This window comes from Camellia sinensis, chromosome 3 (assembly GCF_055761805.1).
Source record: "Camellia sinensis isolate YWXY chromosome 3, ASM5576180v1, whole genome shotgun sequence".
Taxonomy (NCBI): Eukaryota; Viridiplantae; Streptophyta; class Magnoliopsida; order Ericales; family Theaceae; genus Camellia; species Camellia sinensis.
In genome coordinates this window covers 111,898,748-111,915,099 of record NC_138963.1, presented here as the reverse complement: position 1 = coordinate 111,915,099, position 16,352 = coordinate 111,898,748, and the positions used below count along the sequence as shown (strand labels likewise).

The following is a 16,352-nucleotide window of genomic DNA, read 5'->3' as shown; positions in this document are numbered from 1 at the left end:
TGTGTTGGTAGTACGTGTGATTTCTTTACATGTGTTGGAGTTAATATGACTTGCCCTCTTAAAAATGTCGCCACGTTTTTGCTATCAATTATGAAAATGCACACGCTGTCTTTTTTTCTGAAACAATAAAATCACCAGCTCATCAGCTTGGAAAATTAATATAAAAAAAGAGGTAAATGAATAAATTTTAGATAATCTAGCTGTTGAAGCTGTTAAATTTGCTTACCATATAAGAAATACATAATTGCATGTTTGAGGCTCTAGAATCATGAAAAATTGCACTCAACTCCCCCGTTAATTTTCTCATTTTTTTTTATCAGTGAAAAAAGAATTTTAATGACGAATAGGATTACAAAAGTAACCCCAAATCAATAAACCTAGGTGAAAGAAATACATCATATATTTCAATTAAATTTACACATAAAAAACAAGCCAATCATATATGCAAACACGTAAGAAGAAACAAGGATCACATCAATTAGCAAAGTGCCAACCTCAAATCCCAATACAAACAAATAAAAAAATCAATTTTGTTTTCCATAAGAAAACACAATTGATCCTAGTAATGTAATTATGCTATTTGAATATAGAATTCATAAGGTGATAACAAAAAATATTAAACAAACCAAAACATGAGAGCGGTTTCATAAAAGAACCATATAATAGACAATATAAGCATCAAATCTTTGTCCAAATTTTTTTTTTTTTAATCGGCAAAAGAAAATCTTTATCTCAATTGCCAATTAAAAAAAATATTTATCTGTCCCCACTAAATTTTTCTAAAGCTTAAAAACCATTCTGTCAATGGAAAAAAAGAAGAAAAAAAAAATCATAATCCATGACAAAAATCAAACACAAATGACAAATCCATCAAACCACCAAGAGGCAAGAGAGGTCAATCAAAGCCCAGTGCAATTAAAAGCAGACTTTATATTCTGAACAGTGGAGTCAATAAGAGCATTGATGCTACTCACAAACTCCATGTTCAACTTTTTGGAAGATGACACCTCACACGCCAGTATCTGAAAAGCCACCGTGAGAATGGAACCACCAACACCACCAATGGCAGTGGTGGTTGCGCTTGAAGTTGAAGCACCATCTCTGGTGGCAAGAATTGGATGGCCATCACTGGAGATTATGATTCCTGATGGAAGTATTGGTATGTTGGAAGAATCCACACCATTTGCTGCCATATCCAGACATTTTAGGTCAATTGGTGCATATGCCACTATTGTTCCAAGAGGATCAATGCAGGTTTCTTGAACCACAAGCATGTTGTTGTCACAGGTAATCAGAGGCTGTTTGAGACAAACAATGTAAATGAATTTCATTAATTGTAGTTATTTGAGCCAAATAATTTTGTTTATACCAACTAATGCTATGAAAGTGTGTAAATCTAATTATAGTGCAACAAGAATAATCACCACCAAATACAAATAAGAGGAACAAAATTGGTTAATAAAACTTTTAAAGAGCTATATTCGATTGCTTGAATTTTTTTTTTTTTTTTTTTTTTAATCTAAGGAAAAAGTAAGGAAAAAAGACGTTCCGTGAGGCATCATAGCATCCATAGGTCTTGATTTGTTGTACAATTCTTATTTCAACAATAAACCTTGTCAATTATTTTTTTTTAATTAATTTATTTATTTTATTATCGTCAAAGAAATTTTTTTTATTAATGAATATCAATGTTCAAGAAGATAATACATCAAGCCTAAGGATGGGCCACCCAGACCTTAAAATATATGGGCTACACTTGGGCCCCATGGCCTTGCCCAATGGAATTTTCAGGGTATGGCCCAAAATCCCATGCCAAAGGCCCATATTCGGCCCATATATATATATATGTATATATATTTTTTTCTCTTTCTTTTTATTTTTTTTTGTTTTTTTTGTTTATGCACATATGCATTTTTAATAAAATACTAAGACTAATATTGATGAACCAAGTGAGTAGTACAGCAACTAAAAAAACTAATAACTATATTTTTACGAGATTAAAGATGCATATTATTTAATAATTTAATCATAATGAATGTAATTATGTATTTTTAATAAATAAAGTGAAGTTCATTTATTTTTCATGATTCAATATTTAATTCTAATGATTGTAATGCACTTCAAAATTTCATATTATAATTTTTAAAATTTTAAAATTTTATGCACTTCAGAATTTCATGTGGACCAGCCCTACCCTAAGCCCATATTTTCAAGCTCATGGGAAGGGCTGGGTTTTAGAAATATTGCATAGGCTAGCCTCAGTCTGTCCGCTGATTGGTGACAGTCGATGAGGTTGGGCCTTAAGTTTTAGGCCTGGCCCATTGCCAGGACTTACTTTCTACCATAATTAATGAATTAGAATTAATGTTTTTACATGTCCTGTTTCATGTGGTTTTCTTAGACTCCATGTTGTAACTAGAGAAGAAAAATTAAGAAAAATACTTACTATTCTTACACAACTTTTAATAAATAAATAAAAAATTATCACAATAATAGCAATAACATTTTTGTTATTAAATGTTAATTAAATGAGTACTCTATTTTAAAATGAAAATTCTTCGATATATTTTTTATATATATATATATATATATGTGTGTGTGTGTGTGTGTTTGGTACTAAAATTTATCCTTTTCCCATCGACAGATTGTTGACATTGTGTGGTTGCTGACATGGCATGATGAGGTGGCACATGGCATGGTTTGTTGGAAAAAGACAGAGATTGCAAGGGAAATCTTTGAATTTAAACATCAGTTGGTGGCTGTCAAGAATCAGGGACTAAAGATCATGATAAGAGCGAAAGTAATAGTTCCTAAAATATTGGGATAAGAATTCAAAAGAGGAGAAGATCAAGGAAGATCAGGAAAGACATTGAAGATGAGCAAAACAAAATATAAAATGAGCACTAGATGAAGGAAGAAAGGCATCCATCAATCCACAAACTCACAAATTGTGATATCTGTTTAGAAGTAGTCAACTTAGCAATTTTAGAAGTAGATGAATTGGTAGCTTTTTCCAATCCCTATTTCTTTTCTTCTGTCGATTGTTGTATTTTTTAATTCATTGTTCTTATTTAAGTTCTTGTAACTAGTAATCTATTTGAATAAATACATATTCTATTATATTCTATCTCTTTTTCACTTGATAACCTCTAGGAAAGTCCTTAATCTGTTTAAGGCATAGAATTCAACTACAAAATCTAATCTTTTTGTGTTTATTTAAATTAATTTAAGTCTGTTGATTAATTACCGTCGATTAGGCTTAAATCAAATTTTACTAACATAAATTAGCACGTCCAATAACTTGGAGTAATAGTGAAGAAGAAAGTGGAGAAAACTAGACTATTGATGCTAGTAAGAGACTTGTGGATGAATCAAGCCTTCTTAAGGATCCAAGTAAGAGGCCTATTAAAGACACAGGTTTTCTTGCTGTTTTTCTTGAGTTTGGAGAGGATATAGAAGTCATTAGGGACAGCTAATCAGTGGCAACCAAGTATGGAGAAGGCCTAAAAGATAGACACGATACAACTAATGGAGGCCAATATCATGGCCTAACATCTGAGCAAGTGGAGGAAATGATTGCTCAGCTTAGTTAGACATTCGAAATAAGGCCTAAACAATTCACAGAAAGCTTAAAGGCCAAATTCAAGATATTTGGAGGATTCAATCCTACTCCTGATCCCCCATACCCAACCAAGGTGGAGCCACAAGTGACCAAGGTACAGTTTCAGACCCCTAAAACAAGTAAATTTCAACAAGGAAATACGTTTTTTTATAGACCTCTAACTCTTTAAGAGAAGGAGCAAGAAAAGTTTCAAATGAGCTCAAACCAAACATACAACTAGACTAAAACTAAAAACAATTTTGGAGAGCAATATGGGCCCTCAAGGCCTTCTACTCACAGAGAGGCCATAAAAGGGAAGACCCAATATAACCCAATTTTTGAGTTAGGTAACGAAGAAAGAAACAAACCAATTCAAAGGGGGCAGAATTGGCCTTTAGCTTATGAAGAGCTAATAAGTCATAGGGTTAGGTCTATGCTAGGGGGCAGTTTAGGGCCCCAGGGTATGAGGAGCCTGTCATCGATAGACCAAGGCTAAAAAATCACAATTTGCTGATCAAAGGTTTAGGCAGCCACATTATGAGAACCCCACGCCAAGAGGTAATCAAAGACCTAAGCCTCAAGCCTAGAGGACCTGGGTCACCCCTTCAATATTATGAAGAAGGGGGTTATTGTTATCAACCTCCTCAACACTAGTACTTTTAACCTTATGACAAGTTTGTTGCCCCAAATCCCCAACCACAAATGAATGAAGGAATGGGGTTTGGTGTCTATAATGAAGACCAAACCTTGAGCCTATCCAGATTAATAGGCACCAAATAATAGAAGTAATTCAGAAGATGTATGGCCCAGGCCTAAGGAGGCTTAATAGGCCAATGTTCAGGAAACCATATCCTTATTTGGTGGATGAAACCCCCCTCCCTAGAAACTTTAAAATGCTTGAATTCTCCTTATTCATAGGAAAAGAGAGACAATTGACCGTAGAGCATATATAGAGGTTTACCTTGCAGTGTGTGGAGGCTAACTCAAAACTTAAACTTTTCCCACATTCACTGTCAAATGTGGCTTTTACTTGGTTCATTAACTTGTTAACAAACTCAATCCCTACATGGCAGGACATGGAAAACAAATTCCATGCACAATTTTACAAAACTGAGCATGATAGAAGTATGGTAGATTTAGCTAAATTTAAACAAAAGTAAGGTGAATCAGCAGAACAATACATCGACAGATTTAAAAAAGCTAGAAATAGGTGCCATGTTTATATGCCTGAGATAGATGTAATAAGATTAGCCCAGAATGGCCTTGATTTTGAGTTAAGAAAGAAGTTTGAGGGAATGAAGTTTACGGATTTGTTTAAACTTTCATCTCGGGCAACTAGTTATGTATTTATCCTTAGGGAGGAACAGTAACGGAAAGTTGCCTCATTGGGAACTTATTACCAAGACATTGAATTTCAAAATGAAAATGGATATAGATATTGCCCAGATAATTGGTAAAACACGAATGACCTGTGAGACTTTAAGGAAAGCAAAGAAACCAGTAAACATGCCTTTAATTTACCCAGCCAGAAAAAAATGTGTGAATAACCCATCAATAGTACTCCTTTGACCTTTCAAAGGCAAATGTTTTGATTGATGAGTTATTAGCTAGTAAATTTTTTACTTTAACCCCTGGCCATAGTATCCTAAAGGAAAAGGATAGAATTGGCAAAGAGTATTGTAAATGGCACAATTCATTCAGGCATTCACCTAATAATTGTGTAACTTTTCTCAATTATATGCAGGACCTGATGCAGAATGGGTTGCTGAAGTATGCTGAAAAAGATAAAGGAGTCATGGTTGTCAATGGAAACCCTTTTCCAGAGGTGGTGGACATAAATATGGTGTCTACCAGTCTGAATAATCAGAGTATGAATCCAAGGGTGTTGTTGAGTGAGTTGGAAAGAGCTCATAACTTGAGGAAGGGGTTGTTAGCTGAAGGAAAGAAGCCAACCATTTATCAGGACTAGTTTGTTTGTTTCTAATATAGGACTGAGAGGGAGAAGGCACAAGCTATTGTAGCTAACAAACTGCAGAAACAATTAAAGGATTGTGGCCTAAGGTTTAACACCATAGGCCATAATGGTTTGCAAATTTTCAATGAAGCAAAATTGTTATATGGTGGAGTGGATCCAGGTATCTTTAGGTCAGATGTGGCAGATTATAGAGAGCATGATGAACCTTTTCTTTATCAAGGGTTGCCAATGAACCCTTGTATGGATGATGCAAGTGTTGTTAGAGCATATTTAAGGCAACATGAGCAATAAGAGCAAGGTGGCCAAGTTAAGAGTTTTAGGACACAGAGGCTTTTGAAGGAATCAAGGTATATAAATCAAGAGGCCAAAACATATGGTGCATCTTCATATGGCCTAGAGAAGAGGCCAGAGGAGAAACAGGGAGTTAGTGCCAGGCCATATAGTGGCCCAGCACATTTGCAGTACCCCAAAACAAGAGCAAGAGAACCAAACTGGAATAACCTAGAATGATCAAGCCTTCAGTGCCACCACATTATAGATGGTAATTAATGGTACATCCAAAGTTCCCTAGGGATAATTGGAGACCTATAGGAGAAACAAGAACTCAAAAAAATGAGAGAGTAAAAGAAGTTCCATGCAATGATGTCTAGGCTTGAAAGCCAAGGCATAAGACCACCAAGAATTCAAAACATGACATGGTTTAGGGAGAAAAGAGGTGAAAAGACTTATGCCCCAAGAGATGCAGTAGTATTGACCTCTGGGAACATTACAGAGGTGGCTTCTAAACCAATTATAGCACAAGAAGAAAAGCCAATACGCATAACAAATGAAGCTTTGCTAAGACAGAGGATTATGGAATTAGAAAAAGAACTATATATTGATGATGAAGCCTTAAAGGGCAGCCAAGAGGTGGCTCTAGCGATCAAGATGGCAAAACCTGTTGACATGGATAATGATGAAGTTAAATCTAAAAGTTCTGGAGATTTTGAGGGGAAATGAAAATTCAGTTTAGTAGTTTTTCCCTCACTGATTGTAATGTGGTCATGGTCATTCTTAGGCCAAACCAAATCAGCTAGTACACTTGGCTAGAGATGTGGAGGATCTAACAGATACAATGGCCCAGATAGTAAAACCTAAGGCAAAGTAGTAAGATCAATAGAGGTGGTTAAGTCTGTCAATGCGGATCAAGTGGCAATGCAAAAGCGTAGGGAGGAGTTGATTATGTATCTCAGACCTTTACATGTGCAAGTGCATTTGAATCCTGTTAATAGGGTCCTAGTTGATAATGGGGCCATTGTTAATATTCTTTCTTTTAAAACATTGAAGATGCCTACTAACATTTCTATCAGTAATTTTGCAGTGGGGTCTTCTGATGCCAAGGGAGTGATAGTACTTAAGCTGCAAATTGGTGCAAAAGCCATGAGCACAACCTTCTTTATGGTGGACTCTACTTCTAACTTAACTTATTGCTTGGAAGGGATTGGATTCACTTAAATGGATGTGTGCCATGCTCATTACATTTATTTTGTTTTTTATTTTTTGAACGGCAAAATGAGAGCATACAAAGTATGAGAAAAACATCAATAAAGAGGAGTTTGAAGTTAACACAAGCTCCAAGCTCTAAGCTCCAATTGGTGAGAAACCAACAAACAGAGCTAAACAAAGAAACAGAACAACAAAAGACAAGCAACAGAACAATACAGAGCAGCCCCAGAAAAGCATAACAGGGCTAACACCAAGACATGCACCAGAACTTCACCAAGTTCAACCAGATCATCTTATGATGCTTATAACCTGCAGATTTGCTTAAAACCACCAAGACAGAGCTATGTTGCATTCAAAACCAAACAAAGCTGAGAACCTGAGAAATAACAATTGCAGATAAACCAATGGAAGCTGCTGCTGTGAAGAAGAAATTAAACTAGCACCCACAAAGCTAGCATCCAAACCAGCATTGACAGCAACTAGACTTAACAATACATAAAACCCTCTTTTTCTAACCAGTCAAGAAAGAGACAACCAGAGTAAGAAGGATGACATGGAATTTTATTGGGCTGATGCTAATCCTTTTATGGCAAATAGTAATAACACAGAAGCAGCATTATATGAGAAGAGTTTGGGGCTAGTTGAGGTGGTTTCTGAAGAATTAAAGACACAAGGAAGAAGCATAACTCCTGAAGAATTTCAACCCTACATAGATAAAGGATTTTGACAACCCAGTTGATGAAAAAAAGGCAAGGTGAGCTAGTAATTGAACTAGTTGTTGAACCAGAAGAAAATGGACACATGCTAGTTGCTTGCCTTCTTAGATGAGAAGGGTAAGAGTAAGATATTCCTTGGTAACTCTAAAGTCAACCACACAAAAAAGAGACTGGCACATCCAACATAGGTAGAAAGCAATCTTCTCAGTGACTGTAGGAACTTCAGTTTTCTTGGAGTAGTTTGAAATAAACTTGTCATAATTGTCTATCTTAACTTCATGTTTGACTTCAAGAGTTTCAAGAAGTTCATGAATGTCTTGGCCATAAGTAGGGAGGCCAGTGAAGTGCATTATGCCAAGAATGATGGGAGAAACCATACCAGACCCAAGCATCATGGAGTTGTAAGAAGTGGACCAAAAGCAAGGGGCAGCACCGATAAGCCATGGGTCTATCTCGAAGGGTATAGTGGATAGTTGAATGGCACGGTAGATGCCTAGTTTGTGCCACATGTTTCCTTCGACTGTGGTCATCCTGTTCACCTAAGATATCCACGTGTCGGTCGGTTTAGGCCATGATCTTAGGCTTGTCAACCAATTGAGCCATGAAAGAGAAAACTGGTTTAGAAAGAGAATTTCGCCATCAGCAACATGCTAGAAAGGAGATAGACCATCTAGAAAAGTGGTTTGAACACGAGGACCAAGCTCTCCTGCACCAGTAACAAGGATAGGAGTGATTTGCGAGTTGAACTTATTCTTTCCAATGAGTTGGACGGCTTCATGAGGAAATCAACGAACTAGATCAGTGTTTGGATCAAAAGCCATGGATTGAAGGCTAAGGTTTTGGTTTTTTAGAAGCAGAGAGAAGTTTGACGAGTTAGAGTATTGAAGAGGGAGAGTTCAAAATCCTTCAGTACCTTTGTGTGGGGCCTAAGTAGGATAAAAGCATAAATTGAAGTTGTCAAGGGACCTAGAAGCATTTGGGCCTAGAAGTTGTCTAGAGGCCGAAATATATTGAAGGATTCTGAGCCTAGAAGTGGTTAGGAAGAAAATAAGGTCTTTTGGGCTTTTGTTTCTGTCGATGGGGTTAGAATTTAATCATTCAAGGCAAAATATTTTTACCTTGAATGAAAGGGGGCATTCTTGGCACTAAAATTTGTCAACTTCCCATCAATAGATTGTTGACATGGTGTGGTTGCTGACATGGCATGATGAGGTGGCACATGGAATAGTTTGTTGGCAAAAGATGGAGATTGCAAGGGGAATTTTTGAATTTAAAGATCAGTTGGTGGCTGTCAAGAATCAGGGATTGAAAATCAGGATAAGAGCGAAAGTTTGAAATAGTTCCTAAAATGTTGGGATAAGAATTCAAAAGAAGAGAAGATCAGGGAAGATAACTACATTGAAGATGGGCATAGCAAAGTATAAAAGGAGGACTGGACGAAGGAAGAAAGTAGGGTTGAGCAAGGAATCCGTGAAATTCGTAATCTGATCCAATCCAGTCCAATCCAATAGGTTTGGATTGATTTTTTGAATCCGTGGTTCGGTTCCGGATTGAAAAATTAAAAATTCATAGTACACGGATTGGTTCCGGATTGAACCCCACAGTTCCGGATTGGAACCAATCCGGACCGTATACAAATAGTATATATTTTTATTATACACCTTCTCCCATATTATCTTCTCTTAGGCCTCGTTTGGGAACAGGCTAATTTAGTAACTTTTTGGCTATTTGGCTAAAGAGGTAGGAAAAAAAAACTTGTATGTTTGGGATGACTTTTTGGCTAATTACGAAAAGATGTGCAAAAAGTAGAGAGAAAAGAGAATCTTTGACTTTTTGGTATGGGTTGTTAGCTTTTTGGCTAATTTAGTAGCTTTTTGGCTAATTGGCTAAAATAGTCTCTTGCCAAACGAGGCCTTATTCTATATAAAATCTAAACTCAAACCTAAAACCGTATAATATCTTCTTTTATTACTTTTGTTTGTTAGTTTTTAGTTTTAACTTGTAATGGTTTAAATACTTATGGTGAAACCAGTTTTCTTATGGTTGTTTAAATTCTAGCACAGTATGTTGCTATTATAGAAATAGATGTTGCTATTATGGAACTAATATAGCGCTATGTTTCTATTTTTATGAAATTAAAGTGTTATATATATTTTTTTGTTATTTAATTATGTGAATCCGTAGTCCTAAACCGATCCAATCTGTATTTAAATGGATTAGTTCGGATTGGTTCCATGATTTAAACGGATTGGATTGGTTCCAATTTTTCACGAACCGTAGATAACGGATTGGTCTTGGTTTTATTCCAATCCGGTCTAATCCGAACCATGCTCACCCCTAGAAGAAAGACATCAATTAATCCACAAACTCACAAATTGTGAAATTTGTTTAGGAGTAGTCAAGTTCGTAATTTTAGGAATAGATTAAGTGGTAGTTTTTTCTAACACCTATTTCTTTTCTTCTGTCAATTGTTGTATTTTTTAATTCTTTGTTCTTGTTTAAGTTCTTGTAATTGATAGCAAGTGACAATCTATTTGAATAAATACATATTATGTTTTGTTCTATCTCTTTTTCACTTGATAACCTCTAGGGAAATCCTTAGTCTAATTAATGTATAGAATTCAATCGCAAAATCATCTTTTTATGTTTATTTAAAATTAATTTAAGTCTATCAATTAATTACTGGCGATTAGTCTTAAACTAAATTTTTGCCGACAATATGAATTGACAAAATAATAATAATTTACCTGAAGGATAGATATACGATTTTCCGGATGATTTCCGTATGAGATACTAGCAATTTCTTGGTATGGATTCCCATTAGAGAGCACGTCCCACTGGTACACAAAGCAAACGAATCCCAACGGTTAATAATCCACATTACCGTCAAGATTTTAAAAAAGTTAAATGTAAAAAATAAAATAAATAAACAAAATGATAAAAAATAGTTTGACCAATTTCACTTTGTAATCTTGTACTTTATGCTTGATTCTACTTTGCTCCTTAGCCATTTTAATTGTTCCAGTAAGCTTTCTAGATTTCAAAGTTAAGTTACAAATTATCCTAGTTGTATGATACTATTTGAAAACCAACAGTGGTATTAAAGCGGAAAGATTATAAAGTAAAATTTTAATTAAAGTACTGGCATACAAGTGCAATGTGTAAATAATATTATCACATGATTATAATTAATGTTAAAATAAGGGTTAATTACATTAGTAGTCTCTATAGTTTGGGACTTGTGTCACTTTGGTTCTTGATTTTTCAATTGTGGCATATTTGACCCTGAATTTTGAATCTTATTTTAAAAAAGGACAACTGAAAATATCATTATATTTTTCAAGGGTAAAATCGCCAATTTGATAAAATATAAACTAATTTGACAAAAATAATTGTCAAAAAAATATTTTAAATTTTTTTAAAATTATTTTTATCCACCAATAATAAAATTATATAAAATTAATAAAAAATACATGATTAATTTTTTTAAAATTAATTTTACATGATCATCATCCAAACACATAATAAAAATTAATTTGATAAAAAAAAAAGTCTAAAAGATTTATAAATTTTATATAATTTTATTTTTAGTAGGTAGAAATAATTTTTAAAAATTCAAAAATATTTGTTTGATATTTATTTTTGTCAAATTAGTTTATATTTTATCAAATTGACAATTTTACCCTTGAAAAATCTAATTATATATTCAGTTGTCTTTATTTGGAACAAGATTCAAAATTCAAGGTCAAATGTATCACAATTGAAAAATCAGGGATCAAAGTGATACAAATCCCAAACTATAAGAATTATTTATGTAATTTACCCTTAAAACAATGTTATATGAATGGCGCTAATTACAACTTGACTCGAAATCAAAAGAGTTGACTAGAACAACTAAAAAAATGGAATAAAATGTAATGTATAGGGATAAAAAGTGAAATTGCCCAAAACGATTTTGAGATATTTGCAAACGAACCTGAGCTCGCATTTTTTCATCTCTGAAGAAACCAAAGAGAGCTTGAGATGAGAGAGGGAGCCAAAGGGAGGTAGCAGCAGTGACGATGAAGCCATCGGATTGGCCAATTAGTCCAGTGTTCTTGCGAAAGGAGACTCGAAATCCACTGTTGTTGTTGACTTCAGATAGATGAGGAATATCCAGTTGGTTATGTTCCATGGTTAAGTTTGCACACAAGTTCTTTACCATCCTGTGTGTAAGGTTCATTATGCTATTCTTACCTTCAGCTGAACAGATCACTGCAACATACAACATTATCAAACCCACATACATATGCTTTTTTTTTAAAAAAAAAAAGAAAAAAAAAGAAAAAAAGGGAAGCTGAATAGATACAGATGGAGAAACCAAAAAAAATAAAAAAAAAAATGGTTATAATTGTGCTACAAACACAGAAATTAAATACAAAACTGAACAAGTCAATATAAATGAACAGACGATATTTAATAGAATTTGTTTGGCTATATGACCCTATTCGTATATATTCATTTTAAATTCTATGATCAGTTTTTAGTTTCTTATAATTATTCTTAGACATGGATTGAAATTTCGTTTCGATAAAATTATTTCGTTTGGAAGGTTTTGGAATTTTTTTAAAATATATGAATAATGACAACAAATTCTCTTTACTATTATCCTCTCTTGTTTCTCAAATGCTCTAATATTTTTTTTTATTCAAATATATATATATATATATGTATATTAAAATGACCATTATTAACTACCAATTCATCTAAAAGCTTAACTTATTAAAAAAATTATTTTATTATTTATATCATATTTTCCATACGCCCCTCACAAATGGTCGGGCTATCCTCTGTAAGCGGGCCAAATATTTTTTTTTATTATACATAAGTTATTGCTTGCTTTGATAGCAAATTATTAACCACCAACTCATCTAAAAGTTAAAACTGTTAGAGAGAAATATATATATATATATATATATAATTATAAGTATATACTCTACCAAACACATTTTAAAAAATACATATTGTACGGGGAGGAAATAATTCTCCTCGTATAATCCTGTTGACCAAGTCCACGCTCCTCCGTACGACGTCGCTTTATAACCTGAAAACACAAACGTGAGCTAGCCGGCGGGTGTGTGCCGGAAACCTCTCCGATGCCTAAGTCAGTAAGCTTGACAAATAGACAAAGTTCTATGTTCTCAGAAAGAATTGTCTTCAAAATTGTGTTGTGTTCTGTTACCTCCCTCAAGGTGATGTTTGTAAGCTTTTATAAGTTTCCTGTGGCATAATCCTAGTAGAACTTTTATTCCTCCATGCAGAGTCCTCCTAGGATTCATACTCCTAAGGATAATGCTTATCCTTTTACACCCTCCCCCACTGCTTAAACCAAGTGGGATGGTTTTTACTTTGGCCGAACTACTATATGACCGAAGTAAAACTGGTTATGCCGAGCCACAAAGTAGGCCGTACTAACAGTAGTTTGGTTCTTCTTTATGCTACACCATATCTCGGTTCTCTCATACACGAACCGTGGTGTGTTTGGACCGATCTACTGAATAGCAACATTCCGACCGACCTACCCCGAATTCATAATGACCGGACTACCTTTTGAGACCGGACTAACTCAGATTGTCCAAAACGAAGCAGCTTTACAATTCCTTAGCCGAAGCAACTTCATCTCTTTTGACCGAAGTAAGTCACCATCTCCTCAGAGCCGGAGTAAATCTATCGTTTATGAACCGGAGTAACTTTAACAGCTTGGGCCGGAGTGACCTCTCTTGGGCCGGAGTAACACTTCAGCCTTTTTACCCAGTCCTTGGCATTTTGGGCCACAAAGTCCATTTCATAGCTCGGCCCAATTTTTACCAAAAAATACCCTCTCAATTGCCCCTTAATTTTATCTGCATAGCATGATTGAGATTACAAATCCTTCAACCGAGCTGAAGTTGTACAAGCCTTTCCAGCCGAGATAAAAAACCCTTCAGCGTATCCAGCCGAGCTAGTTCTACTTCGAGCTCTGCTTTATCCGGTCAAAACGTCTCTTTAATCACGACTGTAACGCTTCCCCTTCCCTTGCCACGTGGCGGGCTCTGATAGGTTGTGAGCTGTTATCATGCCGCCTTCGTACTTCGAACTTTTTGAACAGTCCCGCCTCTTTTTGCCGCCTCTTCTCTGTCCTTTTTCACAAAACAACTTTTCTACTCTTGAATCATTCACTTACACTTTTCATATTCTTCGTCTTCCCTCTGTGTGCTCTAGCTGTTCTTCCGTTGCACTCGAAGAGGCTGTGGTTTTGCTACCATTCTCCCTTCTTTGCCTTTGTTTCCCTCTGGTAAGTTTTGAAAAAACTTGTTTTTGCTTTCTTCTTTTCTGTTTTCTCTGTCTTGGTGAAGCATACTTGTGCATTTTTTGTTTTTGCTTCTGTACTCTTATGAAAAAAAATGATAGCATAGTTCATTCGTGCATGAACTTCCGTAAAAACCTTACCTTAGATCCAAAATTAGGCAGCAACCGAACTAGGATCCTGTTTGCCCTAAATAAGTAGATAACTGTAGTCAATCAACCGAACTAGAACATAAAAATCTCAAAGAGTCACCAACGCCTGACTCACTTTAGCCGAAGTAAGATCACCTAGTTTTGAACATATCAAACTAGGAACCTCGGTTTTCAACCGAACTAAGCTTTTGGGGCCAGGCCAGCTTTCTTAGTTTCTAAACCGAGCTCAGAAAGCTGCCCTTAAAGGCTTAACCGAAGTAACTTTATTCATACTACAACCGATTCAGGCCTTGGGGCTAAACCAGCTTTCTTAGTTTTTTAGACCGAACTCAAAAAGCTGCCCCTAGACGTTAAACCGGTCTACCGAGCAAACTGTTCAAACCGAGCTACCAAACCTTTTGATGGACCGAGATAGAACCAGTTTTTTTGAGGCCGAAGTAGGGCTCTTATACCTTGCTTTTAAATTGTAGCACGGTCCCTTGATCAGTGCTTTAACCCCCTCTGTTTTTTACTTTGCAGACTTAGGTTACCCAGGCACTCCTGCGTGCGCTCAACCGAGCTACTGAGCACGATTTTTGCACCGATATAAATTATAAGTAAATTATTCATCAGATGGGTAAGTATAGGTATCTAGTTGAGACCCCTGGTGGCATGGCCGAATTTAGGAAAGATTACCAAATTCCTGATGACGTCCATCTGACGTTGGCCAAAAAAGATGTTATTCCTTGGGAAAATGAAGGTTTCGTCCCTTTTACCCTTCAATCCATAATAGAAACCGGACTACGGTTTCCTGTCCAACCGTTGATCTGCAAATTTCTTAGGCAGACTAGGTTATGCCCCACCCAACTGTCCACCAATACATACCGCATTATTATGGGAATAGCCGCACTAAACCATCAAACCGGACTAAACCTTGGTCTGGCCGAAATTTTCCACCAATACTCCATCGGCTCAAAAGATGCTGGGTGGGTCTATTACCTTAGGATTCGCCGCCGCCGAGAGAAGATAGTTAAGCACACACCGGACAAAGACCTTAATGATGATGATTTTTTCTGGGTCTCTGGGAACTTTGAGGATTTTCAAGCCCAAATTCCTGGCCGACCTATAAATTGGAAAAAGGGAGAACCCGGTAATTTGACTTCAGTCTTCTTTCTTGTATTTTATTTCGGTTTTTTTTTTTAGTCTATTAACCGAACTAACAGTTCTCCTCCTGCAGATTTCGCCCACCTCCGTTCCCTATATAGCTATCCCAACCTTGCGATTTTGCGAGCCGCACTACGGATTAAAGAAAGAAGTTGGGCCAAGCTTCTAAACTTTGAACCGACCTACCGATATAGCGGTCGCCGAAAAGCAAGAGTAACCGATTTCCTTCTTGAGGAAGCACCAGAACCGGACCCAACCTTACCCGAAATACGACTTGTCCCATTAACTGCTGAAGAAGAGATGGCAAAGAAAAGCAGAGTTAGGGCCCTTCTGACCGTAACAACCAGAGCCGAAGTACCACCAACGATTGAGGCGCAGCCTGCCGTTGTGGCCCTCCCTTCTCAACGGCCTTCTTCATCTCGTCCTTCCAAACGCGCCCGATCTACATCGACCGAACAGCAACTCGTCGATGAGGTTGAATCCATCCCCCAAAGTCCTCAGCCTTCCCCCTAACCGGAGCAAACTATCCGAGCTGAATCTCCGAAGTGGGCTCCGCCTCTGACCTTCAACAACCGAGACATCAAAGCTACTGACTCGGTCGTGGCTGAAAAAGATCACCAATTGGCCTTTAACCTGGCCAAAAGTGTGTGCCTCTCCAAGGACATGGAGCACCACTTAAAGCAATTGAACACCGAAATGAAGTCAATTCGGTCTGCTTCCAAGTCCATGATTTTGGTAAATAGCTCTGTCCATTTTTTCTTGTTTGAATTTTCCAACTTTTACTTCGGCTTAAGAGAAGTCTTTGTTTTGCCAGGTCTTACAGAAGAACAATATTACATACAAGAAAGTCCAAGAACTAAGAAAAACCACAAGGCAAGCAATGGCGGAAGCTGAGGCAAAGGCGGCCGAACTAGCGGAGGCCGAAAGGAAAATGACCGAGCTTCAAGCAGAGAAC

At 36.3% G+C, this 16,352-nt stretch overlaps 1 protein-coding gene and 1 long non-coding RNA gene across 2 annotated transcripts; one reads left to right on the top strand and one right to left on the bottom strand.

The window, feature by feature from the left end:
* Positions 1-899: 899 nt before the first annotated feature.
* On the bottom strand, positions 900-12,043 carry LOC114265824 (homeobox-leucine zipper protein ROC8). The gene is made up of 3 exons (XM_028206650.2): positions 11,754-12,043; positions 10,525-10,614; positions 900-1,298 (listed from the first exon to the last, which is right to left on the bottom strand). The coding sequence occupies exons 1-3, from the start codon at positions 11,997-11,999 to the stop codon at positions 900-902; spliced, it is 735 nt and encodes a 244-aa protein (XP_028062451.2). The 5' UTR covers positions 12,000-12,043.
* Positions 1,149-3,125, top strand: LOC114265826 (uncharacterized). Its single transcript, XR_003630476.2, has 2 exons — positions 1,149-1,287; positions 2,645-3,125. It is a non-coding gene; the product is annotated as an uncharacterized LOC114265826 (long non-coding RNA).
* Positions 12,044-16,352: the final 4,309 nt, after the last annotated feature.

What these genes read in the sequence shown, in the direction of transcription:
- LOC114265824 (XM_028206650.2), bottom strand. Translation starts at nt 11,999, where the DNA reads ATGAACCTTACACACAGGATGGTAAAGAACTTGTGTGCAAACTTAACC. An exon ending in ATGAAAAAATGCGAGCTCAG is followed by an intron (nt 10,615 to 11,753) that starts GTTCGTTTGCAA and finishes TTTGTGTACCAG; the next exon opens with TGGGACGTGCTCTCTAATGG. An exon ending in ATCGTATATCTATCCTTCAG is followed by an intron (nt 1,299 to 10,524) that starts GTAAATTATTAT and finishes TGTCTCAAACAG; the next exon opens with CCTCTGATTACCTGTGACAA.